This window comes from Centroberyx gerrardi, chromosome 14, assembly GCF_048128805.1.
Source record: "Centroberyx gerrardi isolate f3 chromosome 14, fCenGer3.hap1.cur.20231027, whole genome shotgun sequence".
Taxonomy (NCBI): Eukaryota; Metazoa; Chordata; class Actinopteri; order Beryciformes; family Berycidae; genus Centroberyx; species Centroberyx gerrardi.
In genome coordinates this window covers 23654340-23674362 of record NC_136010.1, presented here as the reverse complement: position 1 = coordinate 23674362, position 20023 = coordinate 23654340, and the positions used below count along the sequence as shown (strand labels likewise).

General features: G+C 43.0%; 2 protein-coding genes across 2 annotated transcripts; both read right to left on the bottom strand.

Moving 5' to 3' along the window:
* Positions 1-1043: 1043 nt before the first annotated feature.
* LOC139933457 (phosphatidylinositol 4,5-bisphosphate 3-kinase catalytic subunit gamma isoform) lies at positions 1044-12834 on the bottom strand. The gene is made up of 14 exons (XM_078288278.1): positions 12747-12834; positions 12298-12551; positions 10330-11528; positions 9468-9745; positions 8740-9152; positions 8523-8588; positions 7581-7806; positions 6951-7045; positions 6227-6370; positions 6001-6091; positions 4055-4185; positions 3639-3750; positions 3210-3367; positions 1044-2516 (listed from the first exon to the last, which is right to left on the bottom strand). Exons 2-14 carry the CDS (start codon positions 12544-12546, stop codon positions 2259-2261), a joined length of 3420 nt encoding a protein of 1139 aa, XP_078144404.1. The 5' UTR covers positions 12547-12551; positions 12747-12834; the 3' UTR covers positions 1044-2258.
* Positions 12835-16515: 3681 nt separating this feature from the next.
* LOC139933470 (uncharacterized) lies at positions 16516-17804 on the bottom strand. Its single transcript, XM_071927561.2, is given in 2 exon segments — positions 16516-17076; positions 17079-17804. Coding segments are annotated over 2 exon segments (1287 nt in total).
* Positions 17805-20023: the final 2219 nt, after the last annotated feature.

Below are 20023 nucleotides of genomic sequence, written 5' to 3'. Positions count from 1 at the left end.
TCAGTGCACAAATAGAAAAAAAGAATTAATTAGTCAGGCAAGAAGATGGTTTTCTCGTAACTAATAATATGGGTCTGACAAAATAGCACATGGTTAACTGGCCCTTGGTAGCATGCATGGTATGTGGTAAAGGATAATGGGGTTAGGCATTTCAACACACACACACACACACACGCTCACACAGGTCTGGCTGATAAGTAATTTTAGAGAGAGAGAGAGAGAGAGAGAGCATGGACTTACCATGTGTAGCAAGATGTAGGGGATCAGGGCTGTGACCATTTCCTGTAACTGTGACCAATGCAATGCCTTGGGTCTTATACGCTTTCAAACAAAATGCAAAAATGAGATGAGGAAAAAGGCCCAGAAAAAATGAGAAATTGAAACGAAATAATTTGGAAAATAAAGGAGTTTGAGTTAGGCAAAGAATGAGAGGAGAGTGAGATCAATAAGACAGCAGGGGAAGCAGGGAAGGAAGGAACAGAGCTGGGGCAAAGAGAGGGAGGAGAATAGTCAGACAGAGGGAACGATAGAGAGAGAGAGAGAGAGAGAGAGAGAGAGAGACGCAGACACAGAGAGTGCAAAAGTGAAAACAAACATGAGAAAGATGCAGCAAAAAGCGGTCCATGTGGTCTTGGGCCATGTGGCAGCGATGCTGTCTGGCAGCGTCTCAGACAGGCAGACAGGCTGGAGTGTAGGGCGCTGTCTCCTGCCAGCCGCCCCCCCCCCACCCACCCTCTCCCCCACCCCCCACCCCCCTACCCTGCAGCCCATCCACGACCCCTCCCATACCCCCCCATATCTAAACTACTCACCCTCACCGCACCCAAAAACCCGTGCCCCCTCCTCTTTCTGCTGCTATACTATGCATGTGTGTGTGTGTGTGTGTGTGTGTGCGTGTGTGTGCATTTCATCCCCCCCCCCCATGTGGCCTAAATTGTATCACAATGACAATTGTTCTAAGTGAGCAGCTCTCGCTGAGACCACGAGGTCTCCAGTTGAAACACAGAAAGGAAAAGAAAATACATAAATACATGATGGTTTTTTTTATTCCATACAGAAATCAGGGTAATCAATAAGAAATATGATCTCAATTACTTTCTTTCACTTCACTTTGTGTGTGTGTGTGTGTGTGTGTGGTTTCGGTGTCTGTCTGTTTTTTTCTCTCTACCTTAAGCTATGTCTGATTCTATTTTCTGCATTAACTAATCAATTATACTTGTATAATTCGTTCATCCATTTGTTATCATAATAAAGCTTTTATGACCCATGTATGAATGCATGTACAGCACTTGCGGTGAAAATCGAGTGATAATGACAGTAATCGGTGATCTCTTCATCATAGGCCACCAATGCCAGAATAAGAACAGACAAAATACAGATGCAAAAACCATTTCAGACATAATATTCCCATTACGTTCAGCTTTGTAAGATATGAGAAAGAATAGGCAGTACTACTGATGCAGCTAGCTGCATGATGTAGGACTTATAACATTATTTTCTCTTCATCAAGCATGTTTACACAATAGACCAAATATCCTTTAGTTGGCAATGATCAATGACGTACATAACGTCTTCATCAGAGTCAAATAGTGTCAGTGACGACATGAGCACAATGTTTAAAAATCCTCCGCTCCTGGGGCATCAGTGCTCCCATAGGACAAACATGTTTATTTGGATCCCCATTAGTTGTTACCAAGGTAACAGCTACTCTTCCTGGGGTCCACTATGAAGAAGATCCTGACAAAACATCAGGCTAATTTTTCATGGTACCGTTTGTTGATTTACAAAAATTATTTATTTAGAAAAACATGTTGCCTCTGAAATGGGTCAGACAGAATTGGGTTGCTGACTTCACTGGAGTCGACCAATCATCTTTATTTGGGGGCAAGGGGAAGGAGGCGGGCCCTCTAGTACTGCCAGCCAATCAGAGCAGTAGCTCTTTTGGGCCGCTATAAACGCCTCCAAAACAGCCTGTACCTCTTTTGGGGGAAGAGGGGCATTATAGAATAAAATACTAAAAATATTTAGTAAATATTTTCGCTTGAAAAACCTCACAGGTTTAATTTCATAGACTCAAGATAATAATATAAGAAAAGCAACCAGCAGCAACCGGTACAACCAACAGCAGCACTTTGGATGGAATTAATATATGAATGTAATATGAAGATATTTGAATTTGTAAACACCCTCCCTCTCCCCACCTCCAATACTGAAAAAGCAATATTGGAGGCCTGATGGATCACAGCTAGTCCAACAGTCTATTTGATGCCTGCCACCATGTGGATCCACCAGTTGGCCTGTACGGTCCAGCCCAGCTGCTCGCAGACAGAGATCTGCTGGAGGAAGTGCTCCCGGGCCTCGGTCTCCCCCCGCTCCTCCTGCAGCGCCTCCCGCAGGTAGCGCATGTCCTCCGCAGCGCTCAGCTCCGGGATGCCGGTCAGCAGCATGAGGGAGAAGAGAGTGACCAGCAGACGAGAGTGGGAGCGCAGGGAGAGGTATGCTTGGGTGCAAGTTTCCTGAGAGGAGAGGAGAGGAGAGGAGAGGAGAGGAGAGGAGAGGAGACATAAGGAAATAAGGGATGAATTATATAAGAAAAAGAATCAATGCAGTATTTACACACACAGTAGGCTCACCAATTCACTCCCTCAAAAACATTCATTCACTCTCAAAAAGTGGGTTGAGTACTTTATATGCAAATTATGATGTGTTGAATTAGACAGACTGAATAGAAATGTCAATTTTAATAACATTTCTGCAATATTGAACACTTGCTTGAAACAAACAAGAGTTTTTTGGTCAATAAAGAATTTAGGCAATAAATAGCAATTTTTTTAAAATAAATAATGACGTAGTCTTGGTATTATCAGTCGAATAAATGGTCCAAAACAGTTGATAAATGGCTTGAAAAGTGGCATGAAATACTGTCTCTATGGTTTTCATCTTGAAGCACCAAAGAATAACAACTTTCTCGATAAATATCAATTCTTTAAAGACTGTTTTCATCATTCTGGTGTATATGCTTATTGACATTCATGAAGCCTAATTATTCATTTCATCCCAGCTGATGGAAACACACCTAATTTGCATATTATTTTTTGCAACATTTCAAAAGTTTGCTTGACAGTTGGATGGAAACATAGCTACAGATAGCTTTAACACAGAAACAAACACACATGCACATCTACATGCACCAAATCAGGTGTGCTCACCCTGAACCGCTGGAAGTAGAGGCTAGTGCGACCTTTGACCCTGCCCATGACATACAGGAAGTCAGGTGTAAGGACGAATGGTACGCGCTCCCTGCTCACGCCCAGAAAGCGCTTCCTGTTGCCCAGGATGTGTCCAAAGTCAATATGAAACAGGTTCCCTGACAACCCAGCAAATACAAAAAACAACATTACAGTTTATACTGGGACATTCATTAGTTCATCTGATTACACCTTAACTCATTCACTAAAACAGTTTATCCACCATTCAGTTTTTTGCTCATTCATTTTCATTCATTCATTCTTTCAGGGTTGAGGGTTGCATTAACTTTGGTATCATTTTTAACACCAGATTGACTGATTGATTGATGGATCAACTAAATCAACTCTAACAAGTAGTCCAGTCCCAGAGTAAGGATTAATAGTGCATACCTTGGTCTGTGATCATGATGTTGTCATTGTGGCGATCTCCTATCCCCAACACGTAGGTGGCCACGCAATAACCAGCACAGGAGTTCACAAACCTCTCCACAGCCTTGTAGTGCTGTATGCAAATGAGATCCTCACTAAGGTCCAGTGTAGCAAACAAACACTGTCTGGTTCAGCCTGGTGTCATGATATTTTGTGAAGAGAAATATGCTTCCCCACCACGAAAGGATTATGTGGGGGAAACACGACTAGAAACTAGGAAAGGCAGTAGTTTGATATTGAAATGGTGCAGTGGAAAGTGACAGTGTGCAGGACAGAGTGGTGGATGGGTGGATACAGAGACTAAATGTATTCAATTTGGGTGCCAGGCTGAAAATGGTTTATGGCCTCTGGATCTGAGTCACATATGCTTTACTTACAATTTCCTGGAGTGGACATTTGTTCTTGAGCCAGTCAAACAGAGCGTCGTTTCTGAAGGCTCCAGTGGTTCCCCCCTGGCTCCTCTGGACTGCAGCGATGGTCATCGCGTTCCTCACAATCTCTATCATACCTGTTCAATAGGGACATGATTCAATTCAAAGTCACAATGAAATGGAAAATTGCTTTTTCACCTTGTTAGCTAATTCTCCATATAAATATAGCCGCAAGCAGCGATTGCGGGGTTCAAGCACAATTTGATAAGACAGACAGATAGACAAAACATTACAGAAGGTAGAAAGACACACACAAAAACTGACATGTTGTGAAGATCGGACATGCAGTCTAACACCGGCTTTTGTGTTGGCCCGTGACTTCTGTCAAGTTAACCTTTTCATTGCAATCACATTGCTGGAGTTGTTCACAACGGCCAAACTTTCTATTATTTGTCCTTGATGACTAATGACTTTGGAAAGGACAAGCCTTCCACATGAAAGGCTGATGCTTTACCTACTGAGCCAAACAGCTGTTATAGTTTTAGTGAGGAGAAACTAACTAAAGGGAAAAGTAGTGTGATACTGCAGCCTGTGATTGACAGACTGACAGTGCTAATCACTTTATAGAACATTGTAGTGCTCTCCATTAATGAATAAAACAATAGTAAGTCACATGGGCCAGAAAACTGCTGCTGCAGTGCTCTCTATGGGTTGAGAGGTCTGGCCACACCCCAATCTTGATGTTGTCAAACACCTGCTTTGAGTTTTCTGCACTGTGTGATTTAGTGTTGATTTACTTTTTATAAAATTTCAAAATGGTCACAGTTCATCAGGGGCTTGAACTCACAACTTTGTGGTCCAAAGACCTGAGCTTTACCACTCTGCCAACTTCCACTCTGGTGTGTGCCCCAGTGTGGAAACAAAACAAAGGGACAAGTGATGGTCACAGGTGCTAGTCCAACCCATATTGAAAGCCTCAGAAAGAATATTATAACTGTACTAGCGCGCCACATTAATCAATTTACGCATGGCTTTAGAGACATCATCTTGACAGTCCAGACATCATTTGTCTTTAGTTTGATGACGATTGATCAAACTATCTTGAACATAACACATTGTCAATTTATCAAACTATTTGCAGCTGCACATTTCTATCTACTGTACGCTCATTTTTCAAGATATCATTATAATTTTTGGGCTGTTTACTAATTAGGTATGCTGATTTAAAAAATATTTTGATCTGTAACGTACGGTTTAGGACAACACTGAGGACAACACTGTGGGATCACAGTCAGTTTTTGCTATAAACAGAGGGAGGCGACGTCAGAATCGGGGGTAGGTACCAGTGTACGAAAGATTTATCTCACTTCAGCCGACATGTCTTGAAAATTTCAGCTCTCTAGGACATACAGCTGATTTTTTATGAATTTTTGAAGTTGTGACTTTAATACCAATGAAGATTTGGTTATTATGCAATAAGCCACGGCCACTTTCATCAATAATGACCAAATTTCATGGATCGACTTGGACATTGGACAAGTTGATATGATATTCTCTATATATACAAAAGATCCTACATACAGCTATGAACAGATGTAAACAGCTATACGACAGTCTCATTTGTAAACAGACTCAAAACTGGGTAGCAGGAAGATTAGAATCGGCCCCCAGATTATTATGAAGATGCTGCTCATTTCACTGTGTATTTCCAATCTTGTAATGAACTGGCTACATGTTGTTGCCAAACACTTTTGTTGCAAAAGCCTTTACTGGCTACTTTGGATTGTCAAGCCCTATCAAGTCCCCACAATGTAAATTAGGCTGAACACTACATAACGCTGTAGGCTATTAGGTTAGTAGCCCAAGTAAACAGGCTATTAAAGGGTCATGAAATAGAGGGTCTGAAGAGAAAATGTGAAACAATGAAAACCACTGCTGTGGAATGAGTGTACCTATGTTGTGTCCTGTGGAGATGCAGCCGTAGGGCATCAGGTTAAGGTCCAGAGATTTCTCCTGCCAGATAGAGTCCATCACCATCAACGTCTAATGAGGGAGACACAATCAGCTCACACTCGGATGGTGCTTTCCAAGGGTAAAATGCATTAATCAGCGGCGTCATTATCGCTGTTAGAGAGATCAGTACAGTAGTGATAAAGGCATAAATAAATCCTCCCTGACCTGAATGACCAGCATGTCCTGTCTGAGGTCGTCCCCCTGCTTGAAGATGATTCCTACAGGTGAAGCGGAGGTGGGGGAGGACATGGGGCAGAACTCCAGCCACAGAGGCTTCTTCTTCGAGGCCATCACCTTGCACCGGTCCAGCTGGAGGAGAGACGTATGGATTGAATTGATTGGTTGACTGAATTTTTTCAACAAGTGGTAATCTGTGAGATCCTTGTTTTGTTTTTTTTGGTTCGTTTGTTTTGATTTTGGTGACATGTGGTGACAAGTGATCGTTGCTGTGGTGTTTTTACACTGCACTGTTTTTGTACTGTGATGTCTTTTTCCTCCTTCAAAAAAGTGTGTCAATGTGAAAATAAGACTCTTACTGAAAGATGTTTTTTGGTAATACAAGATGTCTATCCAATAGCAGTGATAAAGCAGAGATAGCAACAACAAAAGCCAATGTGGATACATGTTAAGTAGCCAGGATGTGTGTGGTGTGAGTGGAGGAAGATGGCAAATGAAGATGGATGTAGTACATATACTGTAATTACAACCTTAAAGCTGGAGGGGGCATCAGGGTGAAATATATAAAGATATGTAAGAAAGATCATCATAACATATTTAAAACTTCATGATTTAGAATTCGACCCCCCATCCTTCGAACACACCCACCACAAACACACACACACACACTCACACACACACACAAATAGGCCTACAGCTGAGCCTTAATTACCATGATCCTTCCGACTCTGATGCGAGGGTCAAAGGGCACCAGGAATTCATTTGGGAGGTTACAGTTTTTAAGGAGCTCCTGGAGCCTGAGGGCAGCTAATGATGCATCATTGCAGAAGCACAAAGACAGAACAGCTCATCAGTATTCACATTTTTTCAATCTACATTTAAATACACACTAATACTCAAACAAATTCTTCAATTAAGACATAGGCCATGGAAACACCTTAATCAAATTAAGTTACTCATGGAGATGGGAATATTAACAAAGCCTTTTTCTGCTATGTAGGCTATGTAAACAGCCTCATCAAGGAATCATCAGGAAAATAATTAGATTCTATAATGTTAATAATGATTTAAAGATTTATAATCGGTTCCAGTAAAATGTCCAGCTTTTATATTCCCTATCTCTTTCATTCAATTTCACATAGTTTCTAATAAAAGTATGTTTCATGTTATCTAATCTAAAATAATTGAATCTAATTTTATCTAATCTAATCATCAAAATGTATCATCACTTGTTTTAATTTTATGATATCTATTATTTTGTAAAAGCAAGTGTCACTTTTTGTCACATGGTGTTTATCTCATTTTGGAAGGAATCACTTGATCTGCCCTCTGTCTGTCCCACCTGTGGGGGGGAGGTCGGTCTTGTCGGGGTAGAGCTTCTTAACCAGGCAGGCGACCTCGTGCAGGGCCTCCACAGCCTGGACCTGCTGGCTGAAGCCGTCCAGCATGATCTGACCGCAGCCCAGCAGGTAGGCCTCCAGGACCACGGCCATGCGCTGGCGGAAATACGGACACCCTGCCACCTCACTGCGCACGTACCAGAAGAAGAAGTGGCCGATTCTCTTGCTCTGCAGGGCGACGAGAGGTTCAAGTGTTTGCTCACAGTTGAGTTGCTAATTTTATCTCACAAGCCAATTTGTCTCCATAGAGGAGATGAATTCAGTGAAACACCTTCAAATACTTTCAAATAAACTACTAATTACTGTAATTAGGCCTGGCCCACCACATACAGACTCTATACAGGCTATACAGACTCTGTAGGTGTTTTTAACAATGGTTGATCGCACATGCGATTCAAGTGGTCCTTCCTGAATGAATCTAAACACAATTCAGTTTTGCTAGCTGTGCACCCTTTATTAATCTTAAATGGGCTCAGATTGCTCATTATTCCGTACTATTGATCATCAACGTCTTTTTCATGACTCCCCTGTTCCTTTTATGGGGTTTCATACAATAAGATAATCTTGTAGGTGCACATATTTTAATCTGATAAATGAAAATTAGACCTGACAAAAATTACACTTGACGAAACCATCATTCCCACCTGGACACATTTTGCATCTTAAATGAAAAATGAAATATATACATAATATATAATAATAATGAAATAAGTAATTTAAGTAATTGCAAACAATCAAAATACACCATAAGGATAGAAAATTAGCAGTGCCCATGGAAGTGAGTAATAGCACTAATACATCTGCTATGACCAAATTGGCTCTTGTCCTAATACATTATGTTATGAACATTGAATAATTAGGTGCAATTATACTGCATGACTTACTCGCAGAGCTCTCTGGATGAGGTATTGAGCCAGGAAACTGTCGTGGTAAGGTTCCACTTTGAGGGTCTGTGTGAACCAAGGCAGAGTGACAGCAGGGTGAAGTAAGTAATGTCACAGATATGCAGTATCAACCTCACAATACTTCTCCATGCAAACTCCTGCGCCTGATATTTGAACACAGAAACTTCAATCTATCTCTCTTATCTCTCTCTCATACCTGCACCAGCTGCAGCAGATACTTCAGCACTTCATCATTGGACAGGCTCTCCAATCTCTGGACCGCTAGCCTCCTCACCCTCTCATCCGCAAAATCCACGCTCAGCAGCTCCAGGGCCACCGACAGGTCCAGTTCCCCAGCATCCCAGTGACCTAGCAGCCAATGGACATCCTCAACCACGCTGCGCTTCATCCAATCAACGCTGCGCAGGAAGTGGGGCAGGTTGGAGGCGTAGCGGACGCTCTCCTCCCGGAATCTTCTGAGGCGAGCCCTGTCTGTGCTAAACACCGGCGAAGGGGATTTGAGGGTCGGGGCGTCTGGTGATGCGCCCTGGGAGGGTTCAGCTGGCAGAGGGACACTTAGAGAGGAGGGACTTGTATTAGATGAAGTGGAAGAGGGTGAAGTTGGTGAATGGTGAATTGGTGAATGGTGAGTTGGTGAATTGCAGGAATATGAATTGCAGGAATATGAATTCCTTTTTGGAGGTAGCGCAGGGACGTAGCGCAGGGATGGTGACATGTTCACAGCAGGCAAGTCCAGAGTGGAAGAGCGGGAAAATGGTACAGAAGGTGAGCGGCTGATAGGTGACGGGCTTGACCGGCCTGGGCTGGCAAAGGTGTTAGCACGTCTGAGCTCAGGTCTAAAAGCTGAAAGGCTAGTATCAGGTGATGGAGGTGAGACAGTAGAAGAAGCAGAGGATGGGGATGATGAGGCATCCTGCCCGGGGTCGTAGGAGGAAGATGGGGCTACAGGGAAAGAGCGGAGCGATGAAGTGGTGAAATGGCCCGAGCTGGGAGAGGATCGGCAGGGTTCAGATGGGGTGGAGCTGTTGGGGAGGACGACGGGGAAGCTGTAACGGTCCAGAAGAAAGCTGATCGCCATGGAGTCAGCTATGTCAGGGTTGGTAGCAGAGGACAGCTTGTCCGCCTGGTAGGTGAAGGCCTCCTCCTCCAGCTCAGGATAGGACCACATGTGGAGGGTGTGGGGGCCTTGGCTGAGGACGGACCTGCAGGGGTGAGAGGGTGTTGAGTTTCATTCCACCGATGAGATATCTACCATTTAAAAACAACTGTAATTAAATAATTTATAGAACACAGCAAAAAATTATGATAGCCTACCTTTTAAACAATACTAGGCAGCTTAAGTCCTTGGTTGACTTAAGGATCCAGTCTGACTTTTGCAGACTGGATCCTTTACATTTTTAGAAATATTGACTGATGAACCTCAAGTAACTTAATGTTTTTTATTGAAATGGATCTATGCTCCAGGCAGCGCTTTTTCCACATCAAAAAACGCTATGTGTGAACGCAGCCTCAGACTGTATTAAAAATTCAATTTTCTCAGCAGGGAACAAGTAAAATATGTGCAGTAGGTGAACATTATGATTCATAAGTTCTACTTTCCTTTCCCTTCCTGTTAACATTAATAGAAATTCATTAGCCATAAACTTGTTGAAAAACGTGCAAAGATTTGTGTTTGTGTTTTAAACGGCTCTGGTGTACGTTACCAAAATCCCTGAATTGTTTAACACTGAAAATGAATTGCTGAAGACATCACTGAATTAGAAATTATACAAAAATGCAAACGGACCTGTGGTCTATGAGGAGAAGATTGACAAAGTAGAGCACCTTCCCCTTCCCTTTCTGCTGATCTGGTGCTTTATTGACTGTAGAGGAGGAGGAGGAGGACTTAGATTCTCTGGTTACTGGGACGCTGTCAGTACCACTCACATTAATGGTGAGACCCAGCTTGGCCCCCCGTGGCAGATCACTGAGGAGGATTTCAAACTCCAGCCACTCATTCCACAGCACTTCGTCCGTGAAGGCCTTGGGAACGGAGGAGACCGAAGAGAGAACCTTGTTACCATAAAGTATAGAGGCCTCCACATAGGCAGACTGGGGGGGTTTGCTTGGAAGCTTTGGGATGTCGAAGCCAAGGAGTTTGACTCTGAATCTTCTGTTGCAGTCCCACAAAGACATCATGAAGATGTCGTCCAAATCCTTCCCTTCGAGGCAGAGATCCTCGTGGGAGCTGAACTGGCCGGTGAAGCTGTCGACGAGCGGCCAGTCCACAACCCTGACAGCCTCCTCGGGGAGCTGCGCCACAGGGACCACAGACAGGTGGAGGTCCTGATTGGTTTTCATGCACTGGCGAACCCAGAGGAACTCACTGAGGGGGAAGTCTCTGGATAAAAACTCCTCCCTCCCTGAGACTTTCAGAACCAGACTATCAGAGGAATCGCAATTAAATCCCTGGTCAGCCAGCACCCTTCTAAAAACCTTTAGAAGAACTTGTGGCGTTGCGGTGAAATCAACCTTTACGCTGAAGCTGATCTGGTTCAAGTGATGGAGGGTGACAGAGAGTTTCCTATTCAGATGGCTCTGTAGGTCATTCGGCATGGGGGCAGATGTCGTCCAAGGCTCTGTGGCATAAAACTCATCATCCCGATTCCTTAGCTCTTGTCTTCTCGGAGACGCCAGTTTCCTCCGGGTGAAGGTGAGCTCCCCAAGCCTGTCGGACGCCTCCTTGTCCAGGTCGTGGCCAATCAGGTAAGCCAGAGCCTGCTGTTGTTTCTGCCTCTCCTCCGAATCAACTGCCAGCGGCGGCGTTACCACGATCCTCGCCATCAGACGTCCTGAGGCGTCACGCGACCATGGGATGTCCAGCGTCCTGATGACCTGACAGTCATCATAGGCCTCATACCAGTCTTCACCCCTGTCATACAGCAGAATGTATTTCTCAGGGTCCAGTATTGCCAGTGGGTCTGGATGGCAACTCTGCTCCTGCGCCTGCAGGCAGAGAAAAGAAATCTCAAAAATGGAGATGAATGCAGCAAGTACAATCTTTAGAAAAGGCCACAACATTGTACTTGTTACGAGGGTTTCTCCTGGAAAAACGAACATTGTACCTGTTGTTGCAGAGTTAATTGTACAGGTCAGCTTTGTGTAGAACTAAATACAATGTTTACAATACAGCACTATACAGCTCACTACACTACTGTACAATAAAATATGAAGCAGTACAATACAGGACAATTGTCCAGTGGACTCGAGAGCAGTAATTTAGGGGTTCAGGTGAATGATTACTATTTATATATACTAGCAGGAGATTAAAAATGAGAGAAGTGAGCTTGTGAATGGCTGGGAAAATGTGGGTTGGAAACAACTGAATAAGGAACTATTGTCAAGATAGCCTTGACCAGTGCATTCAACCTGCAACTATTCAAGTGAAGCTGCTCAGTTGCTCAGTGTGTCTTGCTCTTCCGGATGTTCATCCTATATCATTCTGTTCTGATTGTTGATCAGTTAAATCTAGTTAGGCTCATTCTCTGTACAGTCCTTGGAGACATGCTTGTGATAAAGGGCTATATAAATAAACAAACTTTAACTTTAACTCCCAGGTATGAATATGTATAAAGTTATGAAAAACAGAATGTAGCAAAACCTTTCACTGGGTAAATAAAAGTTTTAAAAAAACATGTTATATATGGTATATATGGGCAACAAGATAACAACAATCCATGGTGGCTCAAATATTTTTTCCCACTGGTTTGACTACCTGCATGCAGAGGCGCAGCCGCAGCTGGTAGACGCTGCACTGGGCGGGGAGGATGACTGCCACCGACTCATAATCCAGACCAATCCCAACAAAATCCTCCTCACTAGACGCCTGAGGTGGACCGGGCCCAGGGTGGAACTCACAGACAAACAGTAGACTGTTGTCAGAGCAGCTTGGAACCGACACTCTTGATGGGAAGTCAGCGGCCTCCTGTCTGCCAGTCTGATCCAGGAACACTACAGAGTCCATTGATACTTAGAGGAAGAGAGAAACAGGTGGACTTGAATGAGCTTTGAAAAATTCTCTTCATCAAACAGGATATGTAATTTCATATGTTTTGTTTTTTTCATCCATACGTCCTTGATTGTTGAAACTACATTATTCTTAACTACAGAAGCAATATGTTAATTGGCGGTTGGTTAAGAAAAATAAACAGAAACAAATCTTACCTGGACAGGTGCTGCTTTGTTAAGTCTACTAAGACAGACCATGAGTCTGTAGGTTTTCGATTGTGAGTGTGTGTGTGTGTGTGTGTGTTCCCTTTATGTGATTGCTCAGGCACTTCCTCATTCTTTTATGACTCTGTTCCAAAATACCAGTCTAGGGACAAATACAAACAAAGCGCTTACTGACACAGTAATGAGGTTGACTTCATTGTTCCTCTTTTGCACTTAGAAAACAACTTACAGTAACCTCATATTGTTGTGACAATTAAACTATTATGCATAATGTTCTGGCTTCATAAATATACAGTACATGTCATTCATTCAAGGTTAAAGTATAGTACTGGGTCAGTTGTTTACTTTTTACTTTTATTTTATACCTTTGTCCTTTTAGAGCATTGGTTATATCCTTCTTTGAGTACAAGATGGGTTGTGGAATTTTGAAGCACTCCAATTACTTTGTGCTACACAAAATCAATAAGTTACCCTAAAATAAGTAGTAATTTGACACTGGTCTGATTTACGATGCATGAAATCAAAATGTGTTTGTGTTTGTTATGCAATTCCAACTGTGATGATCATAAATAAGAAGAAAGTTTGGTGAATTTCAATACATAATCAAACAGGCCAAAAGAGAGCTCTGCTGAATCAAATCATGTCTATCAGCAATGTACAAAACCTGTTTGGCTTGTTTGGCCTGTGCACCAGCCAACAGCAACTCTGTGAAGACACTGTAGAATAGGATGTTAATTCAGGTTTAATTCAGCTAAACTACATTTAAATTAAAGCTGAAAAATTGCTTGGAAAAAATCTGTAGCTTGCCTGAAGGTTTTTCTTAATGTGAAATGGTTAATGACTTTTCATTTATTGTGCTTCTTCTTCACCACAGAACTGAAGGTGGCGCTGCCTCATCCTCTTTCTGCTGTTACACTGTATTGATGTATCAAATGAACTGAAAACACTGTTTGCAGTCCAAAGTTTTTCCAAAGCAAAATTTTTTGAAAATACATCTACCCAATGTCTATTCCAAATATTCCAGATTATGTCCTGTGATAGTGACTTTAATAGAAACTATTTTATAGGTGTGACTTTTTTCACATGCCACTTTTTGGATACTTGCAGAATTGTGGATGAATCTATTGGAACTCAGGTTGTAATGGATTGAATAGATCTTCAAATCTAATCAACTTTCTGTTGTTCTGAAACGGTGAAGTCAGGTGCTGAATACTTTTCTCGTTCTTGTAAATGACACATCATTTCATTTCATGAGTGTGTATTAAATAATAATTGAGGACCATCAAAATTTTCTATTCAGTGGAGATTTTCTGAAAAGAGCAGCTAAAACTTGATCTCGAGATAACGGATTAATTTATCTCGTTATCTCGAGCAAACAAGACACAATGCAATTTCTGCCTGTTTTAGACCTTGATTTAAGTACAGTCTGATGCGTTGATCAATAATGGGTAGCCTATTCCTTGATCTGACAATTTCAGCTTAAATCAGTTGCTACAGTCGTCAAGACGCCATGCATGCTGGCATGGCACTCCTGATCTCTGATAAAATTATAAGTAATAAGAGGAAATTACATTTTGTTTTCTCGTGATAACGGGTTGATTATCTCGTTATCTCGAGATCACTAGATAATTAACTCGTGATCTCGAGATAACGGCATTAAAAAAAAAAATTGCAAGCACGGCCGTTTTCGGCTTCCGTATAGATAGGAGGGTTTTTTCTTCCTATCATATATTTCCGGTGGTTTACCCTAAACATTCATAAGTAGTTCTTTGTAGTCACTTTGAGTTCTGGTTTGTGGAAAAGGCTTTTCAGGTGCACCACAGAAAAACAACTGCCACTATGTTCTCATTTTCTATATTTATTCAAACAGATTTCAAATTGTGTTGTTAAAAGGTCACCAGGCAAAAATACAGCACATGACTCCATAAAAGCAACTGAATGTGTAATGAAAATAAGCACACCATTAGTTTGAATAAAGAGAATACATGCACAAATAGTACCTTCAGTTCAATATATGGTGAAAAAATAAACGGCTTTCAAAGCAGACACTCCTCCCAAGTTTTGGTCTGTAGCTGCTTGAAAGTGGAGTGGAGATGTGCAGAATATTGATTTTGCCATTTGGTCTCATCCTAGACTGAAGATTCAAATCAGACTGGGTTTCATCTGGATCATGTCATCAAGATCAAGCTTCCTTATCCTAATGATAGCTGTTAAATTAAACCGTTAACACGTTGGGCACTGTTTTTAACTTTTCATAATGACTAGACAAATAGAATAAAGGCTTTTTTGGAGTGCCTTTCATCTCTTTTACCTCATGACTTGAAGACCCTTTTTTTCCATAGAGCACCCAACTTTACTCTCTCTAACTGTCTAGCTTTCCAGCCTCCTATCTGTTCATCAGCTGGATCACTTTGATTGATCTTCACCAGGTCGAGGCTCATGTTCTTCTTGTGGGTTTGTTTTGAAGGCAGAAGGATGCTTCAGACAGGCACGCTCAGAAGGCACAGCTCACATCTAGTTTTGATGTCTTAATAAATGGCAGAAGGAAATGGAGCTTTCAAAAGAATGGAAAAAGAAAATAGGAACAAATCCATAATATAATTTAATGCCACTGGTAAATCCATATGCCACTGGAGTTGATTTCCAAAAGCCCTTGTAGGGCCAAGTATAAAATGAATGGAAATATAACATCACTTTTTTTTTAAATCCTCACAATTTATAAAGTTCATTAGTTTTCTTGTCATCAGGATAACATCATTTCTTGTCATCGTATTGATGATGGTGATGACAAGAAAAAGAAGAAACCAAACAAATTCAGGCAATGAATGGTTAAAATAATAAAGAATGGTGATAAAGAATATATAGAAATATACAGTATACATAAACATAAATATATAATATAAAAGAAAATTCACAGAATATTAAAAGACAAGAGGGTTGTCCAGCATCACTGAGCCCCATAAAAAAACATGCACAGAGACTGAAATAAAGCTTGACACCCAAATGTTCTGGGGAATACGAGGTAGCATCTTTCATATGCAACAGGAGTCACAGAAACCACAACAGTTCATATTTTGCGGGTCTTGCCAGCAGCAGCCTGCTGACTGGTGACACCGGTGGAAAAACAGTCAGCACATGGTGTCACTCTGTCCTGTTACACAGATCACACATCAAAAACATCATCTGCCTACATTCATCTTTTGCTTGTTTCACAAAGACTGTTCACAGGAATGAATATACAGTGACATCTGCAGAATAAAATCACGCCTCGAAAAACAACATCACTGCATTAAGAAGTACAAACGCAAGAAAACAAACACAACAGTCACCAACAGCAGTAGTTAATCTCCCCAAAATGTGGTCCAAAAAATATATATTATAATCATCATAGCAGTAATTACTGTCTGTAAGTCATTTCATATACAGATGGAGTAACAGGGGTTAGGTTCCTTCTGTTTCCTCTTGCACTGGCAGCTGCTGTAGCATTGTTGAATGATACAGTAGAGAATATGAAGCATGAGGAGAAAACATGTTGGACCCAATTATATTATCTGCAAATGATCTGCAACCTGCATACATGGTACAGTATGATCTCAGTAACTCTTCAGCGATGGCAAGGTATCTCTTCAGTCTATGAGCCTCAACTATTTTATGAGATTGCACACCAGCCTCAATTATCCAAAACTTTTCCAGATGCACTAGTCTCAGTCTCCCCAACACAGTATGCCTATACATATTCTATCGTACAACCTTTCCTTGACTAAACCTGCATGGGGACATGAAGGACTTCGTCCTGCCTGAGTGTCCCCATGGACAGTCCATCTTCTCCCTGGTTTAACCTTCCCCACCTCCCCTCTCTGTGGCCATTCAGCTTATCCTGCACCGCCTGAGCTGGGCTCTGATCCGGGATGCTTCCAGGTCCAAATCCCACACTTCCGTAGACATCCTCATCCCTCCTCTCAGTCCACCACCAGAACAGCCTGGGCAGCGCCTGCCTCACCTCCAGGTTCCTCAGCCCGTAGATGAGCGGGTTGATGCAGGGCGGCACTATCAGCATGACCAGCAGGGACATGTGGAGCACGGCCGCAGAGAGCGAGGGCGCCGGCCTGGCGTTAGGGAAAGCCGGTGACTGCGTGACCATGGCCGCGTTCCCCTCCAGCTCCCACAGCGCGTCCGATGTGACTTTGAGCAGCAGCGGCAGCAGCTGCAGGAACAGCATGCCGCAGTAGAACAGCACGGTCTTGCGCGCTCTGGTGTTGACCGCGTTGAACGGTATCATGGCGTTACGCGCGTCCAGGTACATCCGCAAGTAGGAAAACGCACGTAGACCAGCAGGCACATCAGCAGGGTCAGGGAGCCCACGAGTTTGCGGAAAACGGCGGACACGCGTGGGAAACCCAAGTGCTGCTCCACCGTGTCCGGCTCGCACAGCAGCCCCGTGGTGAACGGGCTCGACCGGGCATCCTCAATCTGCTCCTCTTCCAAGTGCAGCAGGACCATGGTAGTGATGCTGACAGAGATGGAGAAGACCCAGATGAGGCTGAGGGAGAGTCGCAGGCGCAGCTGGGTGAGGATGGACAGGTAGTGGATGGCGTGGCACACGTACAGGTAGCGCTCCAGCGCCATGCAGGTGATGGTGACGAGGCTGCAGAACATGCTGGTGCACCCCGTGAAGAACTGGACGTAGCACCAGGCGTTGAACGGCATCGTCCGCCGGTAGACCAGGGAGTGGATGACCGCCGGACCGAAGGTGACGGTCTGGATGAGGTCGCTCACGATCAGGTTCTTGAGGAGGGCGAAGCGCGGCTGCCAGGAGAGGTCCTCGGACCGTCCCAGCCCGAACAGAGTAAATCCGTTCACCACCAACGACAGGAGAGTCAGCGCCACAAATAGGCATATCAGCGCCGGTACTGCCTGACTGTGGGGCAGAATGGAAAGAAAGAGGCAGCCGGCGGCGTCCAGCTGCCCGGTGGTCCGCGGCTCGGTTCGGTTCGCCTCGCCGAGCCAGACGCACAGGCTGGTGAGGTTGTGCGCCTCTGCGGTCGTCATGCCGGGTGTGCTGTTGTCATACGGCTGGGTATATGCTGTTGTAGCAGTCATTTATTCAGTTTATTTCCAAAGGCAAGTTCTTGCAGTTTGCGTCTTGCTTGTCGGACTTATCCACCTGTGACTGACTGTGAGAGTCTAGCAGTTCAGATTGTGCGCAATAGAAATAGGCCCAGAGGTGTGACCAAGTCAACTTTGCTCGAGTCCCAAGTCAAGTCCAAGTCATTTATGTCAAGTCTCAAGTCAAGTCTCAAGTCTAAATGTAGAACAGCAAGTCAAGTCAGAACAAATCAAGAGTCCAGTTATCAATTTAATATCTTAAAGAAAAGTAATATAGGACTTTTCAATGCAATATGGTTTTAATAGGATAAAAACTTGGTAAGAGCATCATGAGTTTGATTTCTATAATCAGTTTCAACTTCAATAAATTCAATCATTCCATACAAATTCAGAAAACAGAATTTAAATTCAGTCGTCTGCTGGAACAAATCTCATCACTTTCAAGGGCCCGGATCTACTAACATGTCGTAATTCCAGGCGCAGCACAAAAGCAATTGCGGGTGAAATTTGTACCGCCAGCGCATTTATTTATTTAAAGTAGCGCACGCAAATGAGCGGAGGCGCAGATAATTAGTTATAATTGCGAATGCGCAAATATAAGGGCCAAACAATGCGCACAATAGCACAATTTGCGGCAACGTAATGATGGACAAAAGAATCGCAAATTTCTCTCCAGTGGAGCTGGAAGTGTTGGTGGCAGAGAAAACCACAAAGAGCTGCAAAAAAGTGATGTTTTACCCGCGCGTAAAAAGTCACTCTGGAACGATATGACAAATAAAGTGAATGCAGCTGGGCACCACAAGCGCGATTTAGCGGAGCTAAAAGCGCTGGTATGATATGAGGAGCAGCAGCAGCCTGACTGAGACGCAGGTGCCAGTGTGGGAGGGATGGAGACCTGGTGAAGGTATGAAGCCGCACACACACTAATCCACGGAGAGGTTATTACGCACACATGTTTTAGCTGCATTGTTTACATCAAGGCTATGCCGCTCAGATATTGGCTCATAATAAGTGTCAGCAAATCCAGACAAGAGTGCGAGCATGCGTTTTCCTTTTTGTATATTTAGGTAATACTCTGCATATTGAGTGCGCATTCTGCTACTCTGCCAATGACGCGTAAATGGTGTATTTTTAAATCAGCATACCCGTTTAAACCTGATTGTAATTATAATAGGGATGCGATCTAATGTCTACATGTTATGATGTGTAGATGACATGCTTTTCCTAGGTCTTAAATTCCGTGCGCAATCAGCAGGTGTTAACGGCCACCGCCTCTTGATAAATCACGTCCTCTGCCAATTTCCATAAAAACCCTCCCTTAATTTTGCGCTTCATCCTTGGAACACCCACAAATGCATATACAATTATATCAAACCGCAAAAAATATCAGATCAACCCATGATTTCAGGCGCAAAATGCGCTGTGCAGATTTGCACTGGCAAATGCGATTTGCACTGGCGCAAACGTTTAGTAGATCCGGGCCAAGATCTTTTGTCAAGACTTTAGAAATCTTTTCAAGTCATCAAAGCAGAAGTCAAAGTCAAGTCCCAAGTAAGCAGAACCCACGTCAAGTCTCAAGTCTTCTCTTCATGCATCAGGTCAAGTCTCAAGCAATTACAATTGTGACTCGAGTCTGACTCGAATCCAAGTCATGTGACTCGAGTCCCCACCTCTGGAAATAGCGCATGGATAAAGCCGAAGAACGCCCTCCTGCTGTTCTATATTCATTAAGGTAATTGAATTCATTCAGTGGACGCACCACCTGTTTGCACTATCGATTCTGGAGCACTCCATAACATGCGGTGATCCACCTGTAGAATATATGACAGATGTTATACAGCACTATAGGAATATATGAAGCCTCTACCACTCCTGTGTTTTGTTTGGTGTGTGTGTGTGTGTGTGTGTGTGTGTGTGTGTGTGTGTGTGTGTGTGTGTGTGTGTGTGTGTGTATGTGTGTGTGTGAGATCACTTCAGATGGATTATCATCATGTCAGTCTCTGGTCGTCTGTTCAGAAAGGGCTATAAATATTTAAACTTAGGCTTCAATTCATATGGTTCCGAATAATTAATTTAATTTTTGATTTGACATGAAGGATTTTAATGTTAAACAAGGCTTTTAAAAATAGATTTCAGTATTTCCTTAACGAAAAAATACCATA